The 14542-nt window shown below is 40.0% G+C and overlaps 1 protein-coding gene across 1 annotated transcript; it reads left to right on the top strand.

The window, feature by feature from the left end:
- Window positions 1–2421: 2421 nt before the first annotated feature.
- MINAR1 (membrane integral NOTCH2 associated receptor 1) lies at window positions 2422–13953 on the top strand. The gene is made up of 3 exons (XM_027851474.1): window positions 2422–4719; window positions 8338–8592; window positions 13679–13953. The coding sequence occupies exons 1-3, from the start codon at window positions 2422–2424 to the stop codon at window positions 13874–13876; spliced, it is 2751 nt and encodes a 916-aa protein (XP_027707275.1). The 3' UTR covers window positions 13877–13953.
- The last annotated feature ends 589 nt before the right edge of the window (window positions 13954–14542 follow it).

Below are 14542 nucleotides of genomic sequence, written 5' to 3'. Positions count from 1 at the left end.
CATTGTTTCTAATTCTGTCTCCTGGAGCAACACTAAGCAAATCTCCCTTCTCTTTCATATGATAGATATCCCATTCTTGAAGACAATTGAGTATTGTTTAATTCACCCAAGGCTTCTCTTTTTTCCAGACTAATCAAACCTGGGACTGTTCCTCATGTGACATTGTTTCCAGATTCCTAATACTTCTGGTTATCTTCCTCTGGAAACTCTAGCTTGTCCCTGCTCCCTTTAAAAATAACAATAATTGGTAAAATCTAATGTTTATATTTAATATATTTATATTTATATGGCACTTTAAGGTTTACAAAGCACTTTACAAATATCTCATTCTATCTTCTCAACAGCTCTGGGAGGTAGATGCTATTATTATCCTCATCTTAAAATAAGGAAACTGAGGCAGATGGAGGTTTAGTAATTTGCTTAGGGTCACAGAGCTAGTAAACATCTGAGGCTAGATTTGAAGTCAGGTCTTTCTGAGTCCAGGGCCAGTGTTTTATCCACAGAGATGCCTATAGTGTTCAGAAGTGGAAAAATGTATTTTAGGTATGATCTAAGGAGTGAACAGCAGAATGGACTTTCCCTTGCCTGGATCATATACATCTCTTGTAGTCTAAAGTTGCATTTGTGGGGTTTTTAATCTTTGTTTGTTTGCTTGTTTGTTCATTTGTTTGTTTTTGCCAACACTATCATACAATTGTTTCATGTTGATCTTGTATTAACTACTCCCCCACCCCAGTTCTTTTCAGCATGAACCCCAAGTATATCTTTCCATTCAGTTCTGCAAGCATTCCTTAAGCACCTACTATGTACATGGCCCCTTCCTCATTTGCTGGGGATACACTGACAAAAATGAAATTGTCCTTGACTTTGGGGAGCTTACATTCCATTTGTATTAGAGGAATAGCAGAGGACTTACCATGAATGCACAGATGAGTAAATGCCAAGTAATCCTGGAGTAAAAGGCTATGGCAGGGAGAAGAGGAACCACTCAGGGGAATCCAAAAAGACCACTTTGTGCAGTTGACTCTTATTTGGATGCATTTTAATCCTTTATTTATCTCAACTTCAAGGGGTAGAGTCTGTCCACCCCCATCAGGAACATTCCCTGGTAGGCTTTACATGAAACAGGACTTAGTTAATGCCAAATTAAAATGGTACTTAGAACATGGGAACTGGATGTTGAGATGTACAAGCCTGAATTCTTCTCCTTTCTGAGATTTGCTGTTGTCTCCTTGGTCAATCACCCCTCCTACCACCCGCTTTTTTTCACATGACCTGATGCCCCCCTTATATCTATCAATTCAAATCAATTTTAACAAAGTGTTATTAAGCACTTGCCATGTGCAAGATAGTTGGATGGTAGTTATACAAGAAAGAAAGAAAGAAAGAAAGAAAGAAAGAAAGAAAGAAAGAAAGAAAGAAAGAAAGAAAGAAAGAAAGAAAGAAAGAAAAGAAAAGAAACATCCCATTTTTCTCTCTGACTCTATTTTCTCTTCCATAAAATATAGACCAAACCATCTGCCCCTTTTGTGTCACTCAGGAGTCTTACTGGAGTAAATAAGTTCATGTTTTATAAAATTCTTTAGGAGAAGCTGCTATACTCGATTCCATTCAAGTCAATAAGCATTTATTAATCACCTACTGTATCATGTGTAAGGCACTATGCTATGCACTGGGGATTCACAGACAAAAATGAAACAGTCCCTGCCCTCATGGAGCTTGCAATCTACTGGGGGGTAGAGAGGAAATATATCTACATATATATGTAAATTCAAAATATATGGAAAGTAACCTGTAGGCACAAAGGTGGAAAGAACATGTTGACAACTGGGGAGATTGAAACAGAATGTAGGAGAATGAAAATGAGTAGAATGAAATAGAATGAGCTGAGCCTTGGAAGGGGCCAGGCATTCCACTATAAATGAAGAGAGTTATTCCAAAAAGAAAAAAAAGGCAGCCATTGAATATCAATGTTTATTTTAAAATATTCTGTTGCCTGCTGCACTGTGGTGGATATTCATTAATTAAGTCATCTTTAAAATCAATGGCAAGTCAAGCATGAAAAATGCCTGTTCTAAATGTGGTGTGACTAGTGAAAATCAAGTGTTGTCAAACGATATGATGTGTCTATAGTTTCTGGTGACTACTTACATGTTTAGCAGACAATGACAGTTATGTCTCATATGAAATCTCATCACGCTCATGATGTGACTTCTATGACATGCCCATCCCAGACGAGTTAGTGTAGTCATTTAAACCTATAGTTGTGGAATGCTATATGTGCTTCATAAATGCATACTGATATTTCTATAGTTTATTTGTGACCATTTGATCTTTTTTTCCTCCTTTGGTGTTTGTTTGTCCCTGTAGAACTGACCTGCAATTTTCAGTGTAGACAGTGAACCTTAATCAATCCAAATCATGGAGACTAACCAGGAATCATCCCTCTTCTTGGTGAAGATTTTGGAGGAGCTAGACACCAAACAGAATACAGTTTCCTACCAGGACCTTTGCAAATCATTGTGTGCTCGATTTGATTTATCTCAGCTAGCCAAGTTGAGAAGTGTGCTGTTTTATACAGCTTGTCTTGATCCAAATTTCCCAGCAACTTTATTCAAAGACAAAATGAGATGCACTGTGAACAATCAGCAATCAAAGAAAATCATGGTGGCTGCTGATATAGTAACAATATTCAACCTGATCCAAATGAATGGGGGTGCAGCAAAGGAAAAATTGCCTGCAGCACGACAGAAAGTTAGGAAGAATGAATCATTTGAATCATGCAGGTCTGACACTGAGATATGCAATGTGATAGACTGTGTGCCTCCTAATTGTGAGCCGAGAGATAGAGAATTTAACCGGGGCTATTCAGCAAGACGATCGTTGAAGTGTAGGAAGATGGACTGCAAAGACTGCCAACAATTTGTACCTGCCTCAGAGCCTAACTTTTTGTTGGGAGTTAACAAGGAGACAAAAAGTCGGGCAGCTTCACTTGACAGGCTGCAGGCCCTGGCATCCTATTCCATTGCAAATTCTCAACCATGTGAAATGCAGAGCACTTATTTTCCCATGAACATTGAAAATGAGTCTATATCAGATCAAGACTCCTTACCCATGAACCCCGGGATGAAAGAAACCTTCATTTCCAATGAGGAGCCTTTTGTGGTCCAGTCCTGTGTGCAAAAGAGAAACATTTTTAAAGAAGATTTTCATAATCTGATCACAGTATCACCGAGCTTAGTGCCCCCTGGCAAGAAAGCAGACGATGTGCTGGGAGAGCCGCAGACCAGAAAAGAAACTCATAAGCCAGCCTTCTTTAATCACAGCTTTGAAATGCCATACAATAGCCAATATTTAAATCCTGTTTACTCTCCTGTCCCTGACAAAAGACGGGCAAAGCATGAGAGCTTGGATGATCTCCAAGCTTCTACATATTTTGGACCCACTACAGTTCTAGGGGCCCAAGAAGGGAAGAGGTGGTCAGGAAGGCCAAGTAAGCAGACTGCCTGGCCAGCAAAGAGCTGGAGTTTAAACACTGAGGAGGTTCCTGACTTCGAAAGGTCTTTTTTCAATAGGAACCCAAGTGATGAGAAACCTCGATATCAGGGTTCAAGCAATCAGCCTTCCAATTTCTCAGCCCCAGACAGGCACCAGACATACCTAAATCCAAAAGATCAACAAGCAATCATCCCCACAAGCTATGCAGTGAAACAAAATGTTCACAAATCTAAAGAGATTCCCTCTCCCATTGACATGGAGAAACACGAGCCCATCAAAAAGTTCAAGGACAAAAGCATTAACTGTACCACGGTTCAGATGAGCATTGACAAAACGAGCAGTGTGGGGACTCAAACTGACCAGCACATTCTGGAGCTCAAGAAATGTAAAGATCTGTGTACCTCCGGTCAGAGCAAGTATGGAGAAAGACATTCGATGAAGCAGTCAGATGAGGACTCAGAAATCGTTAGTGATGACATCAGTGACATTTTTCGGTTTCTGGACGACATGAGTATCTGTGGTTCCACTGGAGTGATACAGTCCTCTTGTTACAACAGCACTGGATCCTTATCGCAGCTAAATAAATCAGACTGTGACAGCTCACCTGAGCACAACCTAGCCAAAATTACCAGTGGGAGCACTGGCAATAAGATAGACAAGGGGGTCCGATCTGAAAAGGACAATCCTGAAGATGAGTTGAAAACAAGCGTTTGCAAACTAGTGCTTAGGATTGGCGAGATAGAAAGAAAACTGGAATCTCTGTCAGGAGTTAGAGAGGAAATCTCTCAAGTTTTAGGCAAATTAAACAGGTTGGATCAGAGGATACAGCAGCCTGAGAAAGTCAGTGTACAGATCGATCTGAATTCCTTAACAAGTGAGGTTCCATCTGATGACAGCACCTCTCCCCAAATATTCCATCCCCACAATGGCTCACACGGAAGCAAATTGGAAAACAGTCCAGACTGGTGTTGTTCTGATGCTAGTGGAAGCAACAGTGAAAGCCTTCGAGTCAAGGCCTTAAAAAAGAGTCTGTTTACCAGAAGGTCCTCAAGGTCACTGACTGAGGAGAATAGTGCTACTGAGTCCAAAATAGCAAGCATTTCCAATTCTCCTAGAGACTGGAGGGCGATCACTTACACCAATGAGGCTGGCCTCAATGAAGAAGAGATAAAAGACAGAGGAGCTGCAGAAAATAAAGACTGGCACAGAAAATCAAAAGAGGTAATTTCAATTTAAGCTCATGTAATCAATATTGTAGAAGAGCATGGACACAAGCTATAAAATATTCTCAGCTTGTCTGAAAGTCCAGACATTACAAGGTACCCCCTCCCTTTTTGCCCACTGCATTTCCATCTGGATTTAGCCAATCTTCTACTTGCTGTAGAAAGCTCCTTATAGGGCTCAACAGAATTGAGCTGTTCTTGACTGACGGGGTCAGTCAGTCACAAAATGCACATGCTGGGTTGTTGCAGGCAGAATATAATTTGATCCAAATGTCACACATGATCTGGAACCCCAAACTCTGGGTTGATAAATATCAGGTTCAATTTGGGGCTATTTCCCATCCAAATCATATCTCTTTGGCTCATTTTGTCTGTATCCAGAGTATCCCCTGGGAATCTCAGCTCCCTTTCTGGATCTCTCCCTGATAGACTCTGGCAAATCTCCCTGAACCCTTTTATATGCCCAGTGCAAAGAGTTGGCTCTGATTTGCAATAGTCTTAGCCAACTGAATCATCCCCCTGCTGAGACATAATGACAGGGTGGGGGTGGGGTGGAGAAGCACGGTACAGTGAAAAGAGCACTAGCTCTGAAGTCAGAAAATCTGAGTTCAGATACTGCCTCTGATGCTATGTGACCTTGGGCAAAACACTTAACCTTACTCAGTCTCATTTTTCTATCTGTAAAATGAGGGGAGTTAACTACATAGCCTTTGAGGTCACTTCTAGCTCTATGACTTATCTAAGAGGCACAATCAGGATCCTTATGCATAATCAAAATCCTAAACAATGACTTAATCCCTTTAGCCTCATGAAGTTAGTCAAGAAAGTTACTAAGTTATTAAGGATGTCAAGAAAAGCCCACCTGTGGTTGTTGCCCTTGAAGGGCTTGTATTCAAATCAAGGAGACCACATGCAAAAAATTATGGGTGCCAGATACACGCATAGCTGGTTGGTAACCTCAAAAAAAAAAGTAGAATTGTGGGAGGGGGTTAAGGAAGATGGGAAAGCCTTTCTGTAGAAAGTGAGATATCAGCAGAGGCTTGAAGGTGGTCAGAAGGCAGAGGTAAGGAGACAGAGTATTTTTCTGATAACTATTGGGAATAGGCTGGGTCATGGCAGATGGCCACAAAATAGACAGTATGTTAAAAGATGCCAGAGCCACCAAAGACATGTTTAAATCCTTTTGGCAAAAGTAAGATTGCTCTCAGGTGTCCTATTCCACCCTCACCCCACCCCAAAATCCCCAAAAAAGTTTAAATAAAGTGAAAACCTATTAATGTTGTGTGAACACTTAGGGAATGCAGTTGATGGATTCCATATGGATTCTATATGGGTTCCATATAGGACCACCTTACAGCAAACTTTTTCAATTGTTTTCTCTCCTAAAGGCTCCATATGTGGACAACCTACCGAGGTTCACATTCCTCTTCTTTCTCCCCTCTTTCTTGATAGCAAAGACTTGTTCACAGAGCCATGCTAAACTTTTAGTCAAGATTCATTCTTATAGAGTCCCCCTCCAACAACATTCATTTTAGATACTGTATAGGGAACCCCTTAAGTTGATGTTTCAAATCTAATATGCCTTTCTTTCAAAAGGCCAGACAGCAGCACCTACCCATGTAAGGATGAGAGGTCATTGCTCACTGATAAGGAGGCAATGATGAATAAACTAAGAAAAGAGGGGAGGATACTGACTGAAACTAGGAACCATTGAATTTTGAAAGGAAGAACAAGGAAGAACGGGATTTGTGAAATGGCCCCAAACAGAGAAGGGAAACATTTGGATTAGGCAGTATCATAAGGAAAAAAAGAACATAGAAAATATTGATGTCATCAGAGTGTAATATGATTCCAATGGAACTTTGGAAACCATCAATGGAATAGATGAGTATATATAAGTTCTTACACATTTCAAGATTACAGTGAAAATTAAAAAAAAAGATTGAAGCAATATAGTACCATAGAAGGAATGTTGGAGTTAAAATCAGAGGGCCTGGGTTCAAATCTTGACCTTGCTGCTAACTACATGTGTGATCTTGGGTAGTCACCAACAAGCATTTATTGAGGGCCTACTATGCACCAATCATTGTGCTAGAAGCTGGGGATACAAATATAAAAAAGTAGATAGTCCCTGCCTTTAAGGAACTTACATTCTTTTTTCTTATTTTATTCTAATAGATTTTTATTGGAACCTTTTGTTTTTTTACCATGTAGATTTCCCCTCCCCCCTCCCACCTCTCCTCCTTCTCCTCTTCCTCCCAAAGACCCATCCCTTAACATTGCAAAGCTTACAACAATGATTTAAAAAGAAAACATTCTGCAAAACCATTCAACACACTGAAAAAATCTGTCAGTTATGTCTTGTACACCTGTAGTCCTTGACCTCTGCGAAAGAGAAGTTTACATTCTAATGGACATAGACAACATGTACCAGGAGTGGTGGCCAAAGACAGATGGTTTGGCCTACAAAGTCACAGGGGTTGTGAGTGGAGCTATAGAGTAATAACATATCCTTGCCAAGAGTGGTAATATGGATTTGACTTCTTTTCCCAGATCAAGAGATGGAAAGTGGGGGGTGGGGTGAAAAGGATATGTCTAGCCAACTGGCTACAGATAGTGAATTCTTTATCAATCAGGAATTCAGCAGCCCACGGTGGGAGTTAGGATGCTTCTGAGGAGGAGGAGGAGGAGGAGGAGGAAGGAGAGGAGGGTGGAGCCCAGTACCTCAGCAGGAAGATAGTACAACATGGAATTTCTGAAAGATAGGGACTCTGAGACTCGGAATCAACACATGGCTATTAGTGGCAGAACCAAATGTTCTGATCCAAGGCCAGTGCTATTCTTTCCATGACAATCGCATAACCAAACTCCTCTCCCTCTCATCCTCACACCCTTTCCTGTCTGTCTCTGTCTCTCTACCCCCTCTTTCTCCCTCATCCCCCTCTCTTTTTCTCTTTCTTCCCTCTCTATGTGTAGAAATAGAGACGATATTGTTTATGTGTGTAAATATATACATATAAATCTATTTAGATATGGAGAGAGAGCTATACCCGTATCTATTTTAAAATTTTTCCTGGAACCTTGCTGTGTTACAGTTTACTATAATGTGGGACTTGGTGTATGCATCATAAAAATCACCAGCCAAAAGGAGGTAGAAATTGAAAATAGCAGAAAAATCTTGTTACAAAATGATCTCACCTAGAAACACCATCCATAGGCATGAACCCCAAAGACATTACAGTAAGAGCCCATTCTTTATAGATGATTACACACAAAACTGAGCGTTACAAATTTCTCCAAAGGGAAAACAATCATTAAGTAAGAGAAGTACAGTAGGTTTCCAAACTTTGCAGCTCAGTTTTTTTACCTTCAGTGATGTTTCCTTGGCAATTTTATAAAATAAATATGTACAATTTTTTTTTCAGAGTAGTGTTGCTGTAACTGTGGTGGTGGTTGTTGTTATTGTTTTTCCTCTGGGGACGTGGGGGAGGGCATCCTGGTTAACATAGCTTCAATTTTGAAAAGCGAAGCTATATCCCCTGAAAGTAATGCATCCGTAGGCCCTTCAAATCATCTGGCTTTTCCCCCCTGGGAATTCTTTTGTTTCACATTGCAGGCAGACAGACAATATGAAATTCCTCAGCCCCATCGAATAGCTAAGCAACCAAAAGATGGTTTCTTGGTGGAACAAGTCTTCAGTCCTCACCCCTACCCTGCGTCACTCAAGTCACACATGAAAAGCAACCCAATGTACACAGACATGAGACTGACCGAAATGGCTGAAGTAAAGCGAGTCCAGCCCTCTTGGACCATAGAAGAATACACAAGGAACTCTGGGGAAAAGGGGAAGCTGACAGCTCTGGATCTCCAGGTGAGTTTTGTGCCTATTTTGCAGGAACCACCCCTTCCACATACCCACAGATCCTTAGGCAGATGTTGTAGTTAAGAATACAGACAGGGCTCCTGCAGTGGGTAGTAAGTCACTACCTTTTCAGCCCACCCTAAGGACTTTGATATATAAGGACTTTGACCCACAAGCATGTGTTTCTAAACTTGTCCGAGTAGTAGAAAGAAAGAGGGGAAATACATATGCAAAATCAAAGTGTATTCAACCATGAGAATGATTGTTTGACATTTGCTTAGATAAAGATTTGTTTGAAATTCGAGCATAAGCCATGTCAAATACAGTGTCTAAAATATTTGATCTCAAACAAACTGTTTAATGAAATACAAGCTGATTTCTCCTTCCATATGTAGAACGTGGGATAAACATATTTTTGGGACCCAACATATGGATTGTATCTCCATATGGAGCAGTTCCGAGGTAAGAGTCACCACCAGAACTCTATGTGTGCAGTCATAACTTAAGAGGCATGTTTTCCATGTACTTACAGGACCAGTTTTCATTTTGGTGGGCACCTTTCTTGGCACCTCCAGTTAGTTTCACTCACTCCCCAATTGTCTTCTCTAACACATCACTGCAGGAGCAAAGGCGCAGCTATGCCCTCAAAGTACGCGATAGGCCGTGGAGCCAACGGGGCTTCATCCACAGGGGAGTGAATGAATGTCCCTGTTTAGTTGCAGACACTGGAATGGAAGCAACCAAGGCTCGCACTGGGTTTTAGAGACCCAGCCTTTAAGGTTGGTTTCACAAGGCCCACATAAAATAAGGGGAATCTAAAATTAAAAGGTTTAAATGTGTTGTGAAGTAAAACTAAGAGGATTTATCCATTCATTCAGTAAACATTTGTTAAGCATCTCCTTTGTGTAAGGTGAAAGGTGACACAATGAAGTGAAAGAAGATTGGCCTTGGAGTAAAAATCCTGGGTACAATTCCTGCCTACTGGTTATATGATGGGGAAGTCACTTAACTCTTTTGAGCCTCAGGCAACTCTCTAAGACTAGGTGTTGCAGATGAGTTGTCAGTCTGCAGCAGTGATGAGCATTTCCATACCAGAAGATCTCGGGATTCATGAAATTTCCCATAATGTAAGGGGTAGTAATGCTAACTCTAAATATTAAATTGTTTAAAGAACTTTTTTTTAAATATTCAGTTCAGAAGTAGAGAAGCAAGGGCAGGGATCATGAATCAATTATTTTTGATCTTCCCTCTCATCTCTCGCTCCCCCCCCACTCAGTGACTCATTCAGTGTTCTGTACACAGAAAGTGCTTAATAAATGTTTGTGGATTACCTGAGGTAGGTAATAAGTAAGGATCAGATGATATCTTAAAACTGACCTTTTTATATTAAACCAGAAATATTTCAAAACCTCTTTTTATTGTCTAAGTACTGTGCAGTTTTATATTTATCGTGACTTCTGTGTATATCATGTCCCAAGTGTGTATGTCATGTCCCATCATCCTTCTAGCTGACCCTTCAGGTGAGCATGCCAAAGTTTTGGACTAGGTAAGAATTGCATTCTTTCTTTGGAAGGTTTCTTCTATACTTTAGTCTCCTGGGAGGCCTTTTGGCACGGTGGTAGTCCGGTCAGTGAACCTTACCCCTAAGTCAAGGGAGCTGGGTTCCGATCCTGGCTATGTCACTCACTAGACCTGAGATGTAGGGCAAAGCATTTAGTGTCTGTGGGCCTTGGTCTCCTTAGCTATAAAGTGAAGGTACAAACTTGATGACTTTCCAAGTCCCTTCTGGTTCTAGAATCTTCCCTTCCTCTACCTTCTAAGCATAAAGAAGCAGGGAGAAGGGTGAAAAATTGGATGAGTATTAATAGTATATACATCTATAGCACAGAAGGGGATGAACCATCAGTACATGGTTTATGAGATGCTTTACATACACTATTTCATACGGTCTTCAAATCAGCTCTGAAATAAAGGGAGCAAGTGTTTATTCCCACTTTATACATGAGAAGACCGAGACTCTAAATATAACTCTTTCTACTTCATTAGCATAAATAATGTGCTGCGATGATATTGGTAGTGATACTAATGAAGCATGTGGGCCAGCCAGCAAAGTAAATGAAGCTTTGCAGGTTTGCAACTGCATCAAAAGTTAGGAGAAAAGCACACTACCATAATGTGCCTACTTCTTTGTGTATGCCAAAGTGTAGACCCTGCTTTCATTTGACATGTCTAGGCATCAGCTGAGTTATTCTTGCCTATATCACTTGAAAAAAATGTTATTAGACATGTGCATTGTGTGCAGTTCTATCCTGTAGTTAATTGGGTCATATTCCTTCATAGATCTTACATCTCCTTGGTAGCATATGTACCTTTTGATCTGGGTTTTCGAGGGTTTATGCCTTAACCCTAAGAGGTGATTCCCTAGGGGGAATTTCAGTTGTGTTAGAGAGTGAATATCAGAGAGGTATTTAGTCAGGTAGTAGCCCTCAAGTCATAACTCACCAGAAGTACCTACATGGTAGAGCCTACCCTACATTATCTCTGTAGCTCATTCTCATTCTCTCTCTCTCTCTCTCTCTCTCTCTCTCTCTCTCTGTCTCTCTCTCTCTCTCTCTCTCTCTGTCTCTCTCTCTCTCCTTTAAAATCTAGAAAGGAAAATCAAGCAATTAAATAATCAAATGCATCCCCTCTCATATATCCTATGAGAATATAGTCAGATGGCATTGAAATTCAGCTCTGGTTAACCAATAATGAAATATACCCATGATTAAACATACAAGATCACAGGACTTAAAGATGGAAGGGACCTTAGAAGCCATCAAGTCCAACCCCCAGCTCTAATTTTAGGATGAGAAAATAGAAATGCAGAGTAGGCAAGTACTTTCCCAGGGTTACCCAACTCTTAAATGTCTGAGGTGGGATTCAAGCTCAGTTCCTCAGTTCCCCTGACTCTAAATCCAATGTGCCCTTTCTTCTGTATCATGCTCTTTTCCAGCACTAAAAATGGCCATGATGTCATTTATGACAAATCATTCCATTTTCATTTTTCTCCCTATAATTTCCATGCCTCACTAAGACAAAAGTCCAGATTCCCTATGTATTTCAGCATGAGCATTCATAGGTAAAGAATCATATGTTCATGTAAAAGATAGATGATGCATGCTTGCCAGAAAGAATGACACATACCATCAACACCTCTCTATTTGTTGGCCTCCTTGAAAAAGCAAAGTCCCAGCAGCAAGTTTCTGACACTACTTGGTTTTTCCTGTATTCCTTTTTTCAGGCACCTGATTCTGTTGAGTCACCACTTGACCAGTACTGACAATAATTTTCAGTTAGCCAAGACTTCCATCAGATAGCTTGTTAAGTCTAGGTATGGGAGAGTGTTGATTTCTTCCTTTACCACAGCCCCATTTCCAGATTTTCAGAGCAGTGTGGATGTGCTATCTTCTAGTCCATAAGATGTACTGATGGGCCAGTCCCTTATAGTGTCGTGGTAATGAAGTTAGATATCAACCTAGCCTGCCTTGGATGGAAAGATAGAGGGGATGTAAGAGGACAACCACAGCTCCATAACTCTCAGTGATACCTTTTGTGTTGTATGATAGCCAAGCTACTGGCCATTAGATATAGCAAGGGTGGGTGGATGGGGTGTTGAAGGAGTAGTGGAAGTCATTTGGGCAAACTATTTTTATGGATAATACAACACCGACTTCCAAGGACTATTGAAAGATGATCATTGAGAAGCATTCTGTTACAGATTAATATTATTTTTTTGCTCCTGCAGGAATGTGTGGGACTCTAATGTGCCTCTGTTCTTGAGCATGAAAAAAAACAATGGCCACAATGCTGTCTTCTTTCAAATACAGGAACAAACAACCCCTACCAGCCCCCAAAATGGAAATTTTGGCTTCTGAACTTTAGTTGAACATCAATTAAAAGTACAAAAGAGAGCTGCTTCGATTTGGCTTCCATATATCATAGAACTGTTACCATGAAATAAGGAAACTGCCCTGCTGTGTGTGAGAGTCCTTCATGGTTCAAATTATCCATTTAAAGTGGAATACACAGGCAATATCAAAAATGAGATGCCTCCTTAAGTGTTCATTAATCTCAATGAAGCCAAGAGACCTGATGTTATTGATACTTCCTATTGGGGAAAGATAAAAGGAATTTTTAATCATAGCTAAGACCAGACTGGAAGGGGAAATTTATCGATTAACCTGAGAGTACAGGGTTTTCTAAATAATCATTCAAACAAATGGTACTGTCATGACTTTGTGGTTGCATTCAATTCTGCCTATGTAAAAGTATAATGCAGTCAAGAGTTCTGGAGTATCACAAGACCTGGTTTCTCTAGTTTTGGCTCTGTCAGTAACTTACTGTAGGACTTTTACTCTATGAGTCTGTTTGCTCATTAGCAAAATGAGAATTTGAGAGTATATGATCTCAGAGATCCGTTCCAGCTCTAAGATCCCAGGATTCACTTGAATTGTTTAGTTATTTTGTTGTTGTTGTTCCAGCATTTTACAAGGAGGGGCCTTTGATTTTTCAAGAGAAATGTTTCCTAAATAGTACAGAATGGCACAATTCTTTTGATGATTTTAATTACATTTAATTACTGGCCTGTTGGCCTAAAGACTATTTTCCTGTTTCTACTATGTCCTTTCAATGGGCATACTCCTGGTGTGAAAACCTTCCCCAATGTATTATATCAGTGGGAATAACAGGTATAGATGGATTTCTGATCAAATATACATAGTAGGTTTGCACTTCACAACATTTTACTTGTTTGCAGAGATATGGCCAATGCGTTTTCATGTTTCAGAAAATTCATGGCATTTGTGGTGGAGGGAAGAGGGGTAAATGTACTTTGTGAAGTTGTAGTGAATGGATGGAACGGTTTGCTTTCTAACTAGGTAGCTGAGGGAGGGGGCAATGTTAACTTGTTTAATGTCAGTATCAGCTAGTTGCAAAACTAACATTAGAAGTGCCAGGACTAACAAATGTCAACATGTTTTGTTTTGTTTTTTAAACAATTCCAAGTACTTATGTTTTTGTTTGTTTGTTTGTTTTTTGTCCCTTTCACTTTTAGACTCAAGAGTCTTTAAACCCAAATAATTTAGAATACTGGATGGAAGATATTTATACTCCAGGCTATGATTCATTATTAAAACGTAAAGAGGCTGAGTTCCGAAGAGCAAAGGTCTGCAAGATTGCTGCCTTGATTGCGGCGGCTGCTTGCACAGTCATCTTGGTAATTGTAGTGCCCATTTGTACAATGAAGTCATGACTCCATGATGAGGACCAAGGACACTGGACTTTCTACTGTACATAATTCCGGATATCTCCTTCTGTATTTTCCCATCTTGTGGCAATACAACAACAATTTGTTGGAATAAATGTGCTATCATGGTGGTTCTTCTGTAAATGATGATGATTTTCAAGAAAGTCTACTTTTAGAAAGAAATACACCTATTCAAGTCAACTCAGTCAAAATTTTTATGCATTTTTGGAAGTGCAATATTTTTCCTACCAAACAATGCAACATTTTAGCAGTAAAACATTGAATTCCAAGCAAAAAAAGGAAAAAAAGAGAGTATGCATTTGCCTCTTGTGATGTTTTATTTTTGTTTTGTTTTGTTTTTTTGTTTATGAGGGTGGGCAGTAGCAATTGTGTTATATTGAAGACATTTGATACGTGTCTCCTTGGGGAGGCCAGGAGATATTAAAATGTAAAGAAATATGAATGTATTGTATTTTTACTTAGTCATATATCTATTGATTATCCAACAGAAGCAGGTTGTATATCCGTAAAAGGACTTTACTTCCATACTGAACTTGCTAAAGGGCTCTTGATTATTCATTCTTGCCCTTCTACCTTCATTACCATCCATGTGCAAATTCTTTTCCACTTGGCAGATCTCCACTTTATTACACTGTGCACCCCTCTTGCTTC

The sequence above is a fragment of the Vombatus ursinus genome, unplaced genomic scaffold (assembly GCF_900497805.2).
Source record: "Vombatus ursinus unplaced genomic scaffold, bare-nosed wombat genome assembly UNPS02009205.1, whole genome shotgun sequence".
Classification (NCBI taxonomy): domain Eukaryota; kingdom Metazoa; phylum Chordata; class Mammalia; order Diprotodontia; family Vombatidae; genus Vombatus; species Vombatus ursinus.
Note: the sequence above shows the minus strand (reverse complement) of the source record. Positions and strands in the feature narration are given on the sequence as shown.

Bases quoted from the DNA above. Each gene is read 5' to 3' on its own strand.
- MINAR1 (XM_027851474.1), top strand. From the start codon at position 2,422: ATGGAGACTAACCAGGAATCATCCCTCTTCTTGGTGAAGATTTTGGAG. The intron at 4,720-8,337 runs GTAATTTCAATT...TTCACATTGCAG, and splicing joins GGCACAGAAAATCAAAAGAG to GCAGACAGACAATATGAAAT. The intron at 8,593-13,678 runs GTGAGTTTTGTG...TTTCACTTTTAG, and splicing joins TGACAGCTCTGGATCTCCAG to ACTCAAGAGTCTTTAAACCC.